Here is an 11510-nt window from a genome sequence, read left to right on the forward strand (position 1 = left end):
ATGACTACATTGAGATGCTTTCTTGCATTGGTTGCCATATTAGATTTGGTGTTGCACCAAATGGATGTCAAGACAACGTTCTTGCATGGTGATTTAGATGTGGAAATTTACATGCAGCAGCCAGAAGGGTTTGTTGAGAAAGGCAAGGAAGATTTGGTATGCCAGTTGTTAAAGAGTCTTTATGGCTTAAAACAATCACCGAGGGCATGGTACCATAAGTTCCACAAGTTTATGCTTTCTCAAGGCTACAAACGTAGTGAGTTCGATCACTGTCTATATACAAAGAAGGCTAAGGATGGCAGTTGACTGATCCTTATTTTGTATGTGGATGACATGTTGATTGCTGGCAAGCACTTGGAAGAAATTTCAGCTTTGAAGTCAAAGATGGCAAAATCGTTTGACATGAAAGACATGGGTGAGGCAAGTCATATACTTGGTATGCACATTGAGAGAGACAGATCAAAGAAGTTGATTTGGTTATCTCAAACAGAGTATATTGACAAGGTTTCGCAACGTTTCAATATGGAGAAGGGAAAGGCATTGAGTGTTCCATTGCCACCATATGTGAAACTTAGCAAACAAGATTGTCCTGTGTCTGAGGAAGAACAGGCTGAAATGGATAAGATTCCATTTGCGTCTACAGTGGGTAGTTTAATGTATGCAATGATTGCTACTCGCCCAGACATTGCATTTGCAGTGGGAGTAGTAAGTCGATACATGTCAAACCCAGGCAAGAAACATTAGGAGGCAGTGAAAGGAATATTGAGATACCTGAAAGCTACAAAGAGTATGCGTATATGCTATGGGAGTCAGGAGCTAAGTGTAAAGGGTTTTACAGACTCAGATTATGCAGATGAGTTAGACAACCGAAGGTCTACGTCAGGGTATGTCTTTACATTGGCTGGTGGAGCAGTATCATGGCGTTCTAGATTACAAGATTGTGTTACTCAATCTACTACAGAGGCTGAATATGTTGTAGCATCAGAGGCATGCAAAGAATCAATTTGGCTTAATCGACTAGTAACAGATTTGGGAATCAAAGAAGAGATGCCTGTGTTATATTGTGATAGTCAAAGTGCTATTCAATTGGCTCGCAATCCAGTTTATCACTCAAAGACAAAGCATGTGGATGTGAAGTATCATTTCATCAGGGAAATGCTCGAGGATAAGCAACTTCAGCTTGTCAAAGTTCACACCATAGAAAATCCTGCTGATCTACTTACAAAAGGACTTCCCTCAGCGAGCTTTGCGCATTTTCGCAAGCAGTTAGGTGTAGGGTAGTACATCACTTCTCTCCATCTCTTGTATATTAGCTTGTATAGTAGCTTCTCTCACACTTAAAGTACCACATTGGACTTTAAGTGGGAGGTTGTTGGGGTATAAAGCCCAATGTGGTCGCCTAGGTAAGTGGGCGGGCCGCCAGGTATGTACACATATTCTTTTGTAAAAACCTAATAAGAACTCACTATGCTCTACACATTACAGTAGAGCGAGTTCACCATATCGTCGTGCTCTTCTTCTCGCACTCTCTCTCGCGTCGCACTTCCGCTCGTACTCCTTCACTCTCTATGTGATCGTCCTCTAGTACACGACCAGAGCGTAGGTGCATGTGACCTCAACACTCTATAAGTGTTGATGAGTGCCCGTGAAGGCCACATACCTAGTTTTTGGGATGTTTGCAACCCAAATTTACCCTCAATTTTTTTAAAAAATTTTCTTTTTGGTCTCAGATTTTGTTGGTAATGGTAGCATAATGGTACCGGTACTATAGTGGTAGTGGTACTTGTACTCTACTCTACTCTAGTCTACTGGTATTGTACTATACTATACTATACTATACTAATACTGGTACTAGTACTGTACTATGCTATACTGTACTATATTGGTACCGGTATCGATACTGGTACACACACTGTCTAACACAGCCAACTGCACACTCACAAACTTACTCAACCAACCCACTGGTTGTAGCTCATAGTCTACTGCACATTACAGATCTACACTAACTAACAAATCTGCTAACACTTGCACATTGCAACACTTAGCAGATCTAGCAAAACACTTACACTACAACACTTAACATAGCTAAAAAATCCTACTAAAACCTGTATACACATTACCGAACTTAACAGATCAAACACAACCTCAGACAAAAGCTAAAAACAATTGAAAGAATGGCTTCAAGAGGTAGCATTGAGTGCTCCTCAAGCTTAGTGCAAGGTAGTCCCTGATAGCGGTGCCAAAAATGTGCACTTTGGTCGCACGTATCGAAGGATGGGAACTTGCCAAAACACCATGTGTAAGCCATGAATGGCTGCAAGCACACAACTAGAGAGTCCTAGCAAGCTCAAAGGGGCATGATGTGTCACTCATCGCTCAATGCTTCCGTCATGAAGGATCCCGTGCCGCAAAGAAGAAGGAGCCGTCGCTGTTGCCGTGCTCAACCGCCGATGCCGCCGCAATGCTCGATCTCTCTCTCTCTCTCTCTCTCTCTCTCAAGCGCGCGCGCGCACACACACACACACACACACACACACACACACACACACACACACACACACACCTGTGAGCACACGAAGGAGAAGGAGATAGAGGTAGAGCAAGAGCACTTCTTAGCATGCACCTCCCAAAATGAGGATTTTAGGTCAAAATAGACCTTTTATAAGAGTTTGACCTATTCACACATGGGCGCCCACAGTGGCCGATCGTTGCAAAAATATTGTATAAGTGTTGTGCCTCTCACTAGCGATCACCTACACACCTATTGGACTGACAAGCCCGGTCCAGGACTCAAATAAGTAATAAGGTGTCCGTCGAAGGTAATAGGGTGTCTGTGAGGGTTAACGTGGAGAAATGAGCATGCAACTCTCCACTCGACCATGCCCTATATAGGCCCTGCCTTGCTAATAATAGGGGCCCCTTGACCGCATGTCCGTCTGGGTCCTTGGTCGTTCGGTCTTACCCTAGGCCTGATAGGCATGATATGGCTAAAAGCAAAACATTTTTTTTTTCTTTTTGAGTGTGCGATTGAAGAAGGAAGAAGAAGAAGAAGATGGATGGGAGTTATCTCTCTCTCTCTCTCTCTCTCCCATTGACAATAAGGCGATTTCCCCATTATTCATTCAACGTCTTGGGTTGAAGTGAAGCTTGCAAAGGATTTTGTACATTTTCACCGACTTTGCATTGCTTGTCATCTTGCAAATACGCTAGGTTTTACTTGATGTCTAATAGTATTTTCTTTGAGCAAGTTATTGGAAATTGGGAACTTGTTAGGAATTATGAGTAGCTAAATAGAGATTAGAGTGGTGTACTTAATAAGAGAGATAATGAGAGAGAGAGAGAGAGAGAGAGAGAGAGAGAGAGAGAGAGAGAGAGAGAGAGCTTTCTGGAAAGGTCTTAGGGGATGCCCCATATTTGCTCCAATCCACGGACCTCTTTTGGTCCATATCAATTGGATGCCCCTTTTAAGGTGGCAACTTTTTACATTCCCCATCCATTAAGTCATGGGGATATTTGGGAGAGTCGGATAGGCTCGCACTTTCTTTATAGAGGAATGGTCCCCTCTGCAAAGAGTTCGTGTATCTGCTCATTTTTGTATAGAGACTGCCCAAGGAAGGCTTGGCTCCACTCTCTCTGTTCTCTCCTCCTCTCCCTCTTCTAGGTGCACTTACAATTCCATACTTTGACATGTGAGTGTGTGTTCGTGTATCTGCTCATTTTTGTATGGAGACTGCCCAAGGAAGGCTTGGCTCCACTCTCTCTCTCTCTTCTCTCCTCCTCTCCCTCTTCTAGGTGCACCTATAACTCCATACTTTGACATGTGAGTGTGTGCACACACACACTCAAAGCGCCGAGCATATGCCCTTTCCACGTCACACAATCCGCAAATCGAAGCTGTCGAAGTGGGGGAGAGTGGCATATGAGGGGGACGAGGGTGGGGCACAACAGAGAGGATCACTCGAGTGTTTCAAGAGGCAAGGCCCACAAGAGGGAATGTACATGTATGGGCTTTGAGTCTTGAAAATATGAGATCGAGCAAAATGGATGAGAGAGAGAGAGAGAGAGAGAGAGAGAAATCTAAAATATTCAAAGGAGAAGTTGGAAGCCCTTACCTACCCTCGTCACTAATTGACACCTCCATTTGGAGGTGGGATTAATGGCTCACAATCACTAGTTGATCGTGACCGTTGGATTTCCTACGGAATGCAAAAGATTCCCACTTTCTCGGATCCGAGACTTAAACCCACTACCCTCTCCCCCACGGGATTGACTCTAACCACTAAGCTATCACGCATTCGTTGAAAGGTGTGTGTGGGATAAGCTTATAGATCACGGTATCGCGGACAGGTTTACACCTAGTTCACACCGAGTTCACACTGAGTTCACACCAAATTTGGTGTGGTGTGCAGGCCCTCCCTAGTTCACGTCGAGTTCACTCTGAGTTCACGCTTAGTTCACACCTAGTTTAAATGTCGATCGGACGGCCCGGATTGCACTCGCCTCGCGACGCCTACTGTGGGCCATTGATCCCACCTCCCTGGGGAGGTGTCATTTAGTGACGAGGCCTACCTACCATTGCACATGACTATGAAGGTGGAATCTGGATACACACACACACACACACTTTTTAAAGTAAAAAATGGAGTCCATCGATCCCCCCCTTCCAGTTGACATGTGAGTGTGTGTTCGTGTATCTGCTCATTTTTGTATGGAGACTGCTCAATGAAGGCTTGGCTCCACTCTCTCTCTCTTCTCTCCTCCTCTCCCTCTTCTAGGTGCACCTATAACTCCATACTTTGACATGTGAGTGTGTGTGCACACACACTCAAAGCGCTGAGCATATGCCCTTTCCACGTCACACAATCCGCAAATCGAAGCTGTCGAAGTGGGGGAGAGTAGCATATGAGGGGGACGAGGGTGGGGCACACCGGAGAGGATCACTAGAGTGTTTCAAGAGGCAAGGCCCAGAAGAGGGAATGTACATGTATGGGCTTTGAGTCTTGAGCAAAATGGATAAGAGAGAGAGAGAGAGAAATCTAAAATATTCAAAGGAGAAGTTGGAAGCCCTTACCTACCATTGCACATGACTATGAAGGTGGAATCTGGATACACACACACACACACTTTTTAAAGTCAAAAATGGAGTCCAGCGATCCCCCCCTTCCAGCTGACAGTTAAAGAAGAGAGGCTCCTGGTTTTCTGTCTCGCGTTGAATTTATAACAGCCCCTCTTCGCCATCAAGCGGCCAGCTACCTTCAATTCTCTCTCTTTCAAATCCTCTCTCATCGATTTCGCGCCCCCTACACCTCTCTCTCTCTCTCTTTCTCTGCGCGCTGTTTGCTTTCTCGTGAACTTTTCAAGTTTGCGCAGCTGCGCTCTCTTCATTCTCGCCTCTGACCGTCATCATATCATCTCTCTTATAGTACACTCACCCATCACTTCGCAATCGTATCTCTTTCTAGCTCGTTAGCTTCGAGTCGCCATAGCCCATTTCTTGTGTCGCCTCTTCTACCGTTACCCTCAGTTTTCTTTCCTCCTGTTCTAACTTCTGCTGCACCCGCCTCTCAAACTCCATAAGTCCTCCGAGCTCTGGACCGAACTGCATTGTTGTAGACCTCCATAGACAATGTAAGGAAGCTGTTCAATTCAGTCAGGACTTTGCAAGGGAAGCTCTCTCTGCTCGTTGATTAAGGTTAGCTCTTCCTGCATTGCTTTGTTCATATATTTTCTTAAGCGCAAGCTCTTTCTCTGTGTGTACAAAGCTTTTCTGCCTTTTACCATTTATGGGCAGTACTTGACAGTGCAGCTTTCCCTTTTGCTCTTAGGGGGAACGTAGTGGCACAACTAGTCACAAGGGACCCTTTTCTAAAGCTGGCAATGGCAACAGCTGGTTGCCAGCTGCTGCTCCTCACCTTCATAGCAGCGGTTTCCATAGCCTCCTCTATTGCAGGCAATTTGCTGCTCGTGAATGCGGACGAGGACCGTGGCTTAATTTGGAGTGCTAATCTTGCTGATGCCATCCAGCCCATTACCTGGAATGTAACCTATGGAACGGCCTCTCCGCTTGGAAAGCCGAAGCGGGTATGCATTCATCTTTCATTTTGGCTTCTGTTGTTTGACTCTCTCACTCACTCATACTGTTGTTCTTAACCAGGTCCTGCTAATAAATGGCCAATTCCCTGGCCCTCAAATCAATTCTGAAACCAATATAAATCTAGAAATCAATGTATTCAATAGCATTGATGAGCCCCTATTGTTCACTTGGTAAGCATTGAACACCTGTGTCCGGACTTGAGTTCTGGCAGCTGTCTCCGCTTTCATGATCGAACATTTTGCTCTCTGTTTCAATGTATGGGTGTACTAGGTATCGATTTGGCGTGTGTGTGTGGGTGTATGTATGGAGTGAAGATATATGTGGATTTACATGAATGAGGATGGGGATGTGGAAGGCCATCCGATTTTGGGTTCTGTGTCTGATGTTTAATCTGTTTTAAGAGTGGCCTCCACCACAAATGAGGATGGATGTACATGTATGCGTTTCATGCACTAGAATAAGTTTCATTCAAATATATTCATGCTTGTATTAATTGAAAGTGACCCTTTTCTCCATTGAATAGAAGGTACTTTCTTCTGCAATTGAGTGTGGATCTGTGTATTGGATGTCATTTCCTTTGGATGAACATGACCACTTTAATTGACCGATCCTCACATAGGGGACTGTTGTTGATTTCTTAGACTATGCACTCGCATCTTAGGTATTTGATATTCTTAAGCAATTTGTCTGTCTCGCATTGTGATATAGGAATGGGGTTTACCAAAGAAGATCATCTTGGCAAGATGGAGTTTTAGGGACAAATTGTCCGATATTGCCTGGCCAAAACTATACTTACTTCTTCCAAGTTAAAGATCAGATTGGAAGCTATTTTTATTTCCCCTCAACTGGGTTTCTCAAGGCTGCTGGAGGCTATGGTAGCTTGAAGATAGACAACAGAATTATCATACCTTTGCCCTATCCATCTCCAGACGGAGAGATTCCTGTGCTTATTGGAGATTGGTACAATGCCAATCACACTGTAAGTTTTAGCATCAATAGTCATGTTTAGAACACATGTCTTTGTCTAATCTCTCCGCGGTGACGATAACGATTTGCTATGTTACTGCAGGACTTGCAAGCCCAACTTGACAGTGGTGGCTCCTTAGGTCCTCCTGATGGAATACTTATCAATGGCAGGGGACCTTTTGGGACCACTGTTACGCTTGATCGTGGTATGTTGATGGTCTGCTTGTTGTTTTAGTCCAAAGTAAAAGGAGAAACATCCAAGCCCATTTCTATTGGCAAGCTATGATCATTTAAGGGTGAATTGGGGCTTATCCTGGATTCATCTAGGCGTATATTATGGTGTGGTCTCAATTGCACTTATGGCATGGAGATCAGCTTTGCAAGCAATTTTCTATGGTGCAAATTACTGTGTTAATAATCAATTAAAACAAGCAAGTTTCCTAGTTCAATGGAAAGGAATTAGATGCTAACATAGGGCCTATAATACCATCTCAGATATTGTTAGTGGGTTTCTGTTGTATTTTATTTAGTCACTCCTATGATCAATGGAGCTCGATACTACCGTTGTGGGGATGTGTTTTCCTATAGCTATAAAGAGGGACATTGTATAGTGGGGCGCACTCTATCTTTCTCGTCGTCTTACGTAGGCCATTGTGACTTTTCACCTTGTTGTGCAGGTAAGACATACAGGCTGAGGATCTCCAATGTCGGAATTGCGACCTCTATCAACTTCAGAATTGCAGGCCATAATTTGACAGTGGTGGAGACCGAAGGATCGCATACCAAGCAACTAAGCTATGAGAACCTTGACATTCATGTTGGCCAGTCCTATTCTGTACTGGTTACACTCAATCAGTCTCCCGGTGCCTACTACATGGTGGCTAGCTCTAGATTTACCACCCCTGTTCTGAATGGCATCGCGGTCGTCCAATACTCAAACTCTAATTCAAAGGTTTCAGGTCCGCTTCCGCCAGGCCCAACCATTCAGATTGACTACTCTCTCAGACAAGCCAGGACTATTAAGTAAGATCTATGTGTCTTATCTCCTCGTGTATACATGTAGTCAGTGTCATGTCTCTTCTTTGTTTGCTATATTGTAGTAGTATATGACTGAACCTATCCAACACATGCAGTTAGTGCTTTGCAACGGGAAAAAAATGTTATATATTTACATGTATGTGTGTGTATGTTTTGTATGTATGTATGTGTGTATATATACTTGAATGTATGTATACATGCACACATGCATACATACACACACATACATACATACATAACATACATACATTACACACACACACACACACACACACACTCACACACATGTATATGTAAGTATATACATACATTCAGTTAGTGCTTTGCCTACTGTGCAATGAGAGAAAAAGGTTATGTTTGTATGTGCATATACGTATCTACATACACATATACATATAATGTATGTATGTATGTTTATACATACATACTTATTATGTATGCATATGTATCAAATACACATATATCTAAAATATGCAGTTAGTGCTTTGCCTACTGTGCAATAGGAAAAAAAGGTTATATGTTTATATGTATGTATGTATGTGCATGCATACATATACATATCTATGTACGCATTTACATATAATGTATGTATGTATGTTTATACATACATACTTAATATGTATGCATACATATCAATGTAAATACAAACATACATACACATTTACATATTATCAATGTAATTACATACACACATACATGTAGACGTACACATACATACACACATACATTCATATATACTTCCTTTGGGTGATAGGCCATTGAGGATCTTCAGAGGTCTCTTTTGTACACAGAATGCAGCCCCTTTTCTCGCCAGAGAGAGAGAGAGAGAGAGAGAGAGAGAGAGAGAGAGAGAGAGAGAGAGAGAGAGAGATTTTCTCTTGTTGCAGCTGGAATCTCACTGCCAATGCTGCACGACCAAACCCTCAAGGGTCTTTCCACTATGGGATGATAAATGTTACAGAGACTGCAGTGATAGAGGGGTCATCTGGTACGGTGAATGGCAAGCTCCGATATTCTGCAAACAGCATTTCATATGTGAATCCTCCCACTCCCTTGAAGCTTGCTGACTACTTCAACTTGGGTGGGGTCTTTTCAACCAACTTTCCCCGCACTCCCGGTGGCGGCTCGCCTTTCCTGGCCACTGCTGTGCTACCCACTAACTACCGGGGCTTCCTTGAGCTTGTTTTCCAGAATGATGAGAACATTGTGCAGAGCTGGCATATTGATGGCTATGTTGCCTTTGTCGTTGGGTATCTTGCACTAGCCCATTAGCCCTTTGTCATATGGTGAAGTTTTCAATGCAGACTCAGTAGCTATGGTCCTTTCTCACATGGCAGTTTCTGTTTGTTTGCAGCTTTGATGGTGGCCGATGGAGCTCTGCCAGTAGAGGTGAATACAATCTTGTTGATGCGGTCGCACGTTCTACGGTTCAGGTACCTCAAAGTTTGGGGGCATTTGTGGCTGCTGTGCATTGCTGGAATATAAGTCATTTAAGGGTGGTGCATTGCTTGGGAAAGCAACATAAGTCATTCAAGGGAACATAAGTCTTGAGAATGTGCTCTTTTGATTTTAAGGTTTTTGTGCGTCATCCACGGGTTCTCTTGAGAATGTGCTCTTTTAATTTTGGAGGTTTTGGTGGGCATCCAAGGCGTTTCTCTTGAGAATGTATTCTTATGATTGTAAGGTTTTTGTGGGTTTAGGTATATCCTCAATCATGGACAGCAGTAATGCTATCATTGGACAATGTGGGAATGTGGAATGTAAGATCACAGATTTGGGAGAGACAATACCTAGGGGAGCAGCTCTACTTCAAGGTGCCAAACCCCGATGGTTCATTCCGCAATGAGGCTTCCATCCCTGGCAATGTGCTCCTTTGTGGGAAAGCAGTTGGCCAGCATCCTTGAGCTTCCACTATTTCAGTGATGCAGTTTTTCCCAAGCATTCTTCTAAATATCTTTTATAGCTATCCCAAGCCATGCACAAAAGATTTCTGTGAGTGAAAAAACTCGTTTCGCTCACACTTGCATTTTTAGACCTAGCTCCTTACTGCAAAGGCTGTATGCAATCTAGCCCTTGCTTGCAAGGCCAACCCATCAGAGGTCTCACAATCTCTTCTCATAATAAGAGTTCCTGCTTCTACAAACATAGTGCTTTGTTATTCATCTTTTTCTTTATTAAAAACTTGAATTTGCATTGCATTGGCATAATTATGGCCTATTCTTGTGAGCCTTTTTTCATTTAGGTGGATGGATAGCATAATTTGGACCTCTTTATCCATACATTTGTGCTAGGGAATTGATTGGGGCTGAAAACAATTGCCATTTTTGCTCTGTGAAAGTTGGTTAGATGGTAAAATGCTCTACCTTGGCCTACCAAAGCAGTCTCATTCTAGATGATTCGATCCAAGAGTGACTATGAACTGAAGAAGCAACAAGTGCTTGTTTGTCTGCACTCTATCGATGGCTGTAGAAGAGCAATTTGGTGTAGTAATATAATGTCTAGATGGAAGAAAAAATCAAGGAGAAGAAAAGTGCCTCTGAGAATGGGAAATATCAAGTAACATCCAAGTAGCATACAAAAGAGAGAATGTGGATGGTATAGTTGTAGTCGACCAAAGGTGTATGGGTAGAAAAGCTTAAATGCCCACCTTGTGTACACGTCCAATGATCGGGCATCCTACATTCATGCAGGAGAGACTTCAATGAATGCAAGAGAGACTTAAGTTAATTATGAAAGCCATAAGTTAATTATGAAAGCATATGGCATGGTTTCACAAGCTGACATGCCCTCGGAAAGACTCTATGTTGGGATTTTTGTGGAGTCGATCTCACTATGCATTGTGCATGAATGGTGGATTCTACACGATGCTACCAAATCTAATGTTAATAGTCTAACTGTTATACTTCTCTTTACCATTTTGATTGACAACATATCTATCGTTAACACTTTTAACTTGGAACACATGCCTATCATTTGTCCCCCTTACCATAGAGATTATAAAGGCTTGAAACATCTCTATATCTATTTATACAATCTTTACAATTATAAAAGGGGGAGGGATTCCCCCCCCCCCCCCCCCCCCCCCCCCCCCCCCCCCCTTCGACACATGTCACTAGCTCCTTCGTACGGCAGTGTTCCTTGCAGCCCTCTGGCACTCAACGAACAGAGAGAGAAAGAGAGCAGGGCGAAGCCCGTCGACCGTACTAGTTGGGATTGATGCTTTGCTCATTTAGAGGCTTAGATACCTAACACTAGTTGTGTCGAAGAGTTTTTTCTCCCCAAGATTTACCACAAACATGTCATGAGGTATCTATCTGCAATTGTATTGCTGTTCTAGCAAGAATTCCAATGCCAATATTGCATCTAACTCATAAACCAAATTCAATGGCATGGTTTTCAAAGTAGCTACATG

The 11510-nt window shown here is 43.2% G+C and overlaps 1 protein-coding gene across 1 annotated transcript; it reads left to right on the plus strand.

Moving 5' to 3' along the window:
* Positions 1-5265: 5265 nt before the first annotated feature.
* LOC147449323 (L-ascorbate oxidase homolog) lies at positions 5266-10305 on the plus strand. Its single transcript, XM_086521799.1, has 9 exons — positions 5266-5692; positions 5826-6081; positions 6155-6264; positions 6803-7073; positions 7164-7266; positions 7738-8083; positions 8986-9348; positions 9453-9531; positions 9799-10305. Exons 2-9 carry the CDS (start codon positions 5878-5880, stop codon positions 10000-10002), a joined length of 1680 nt encoding a protein of 559 aa, XP_086377925.1. The 5' UTR covers positions 5266-5692; positions 5826-5877; the 3' UTR covers positions 10003-10305.
* Positions 10306-11510: the final 1205 nt, after the last annotated feature.

The sequence above is a fragment of the Adiantum capillus-veneris genome, chromosome 10 (assembly GCF_014529385.1).
Source record: "Adiantum capillus-veneris isolate H3 chromosome 10, ASM1452938v2, whole genome shotgun sequence".
Classification (NCBI taxonomy): Eukaryota; Viridiplantae; Streptophyta; class Polypodiopsida; order Polypodiales; family Pteridaceae; genus Adiantum; species Adiantum capillus-veneris.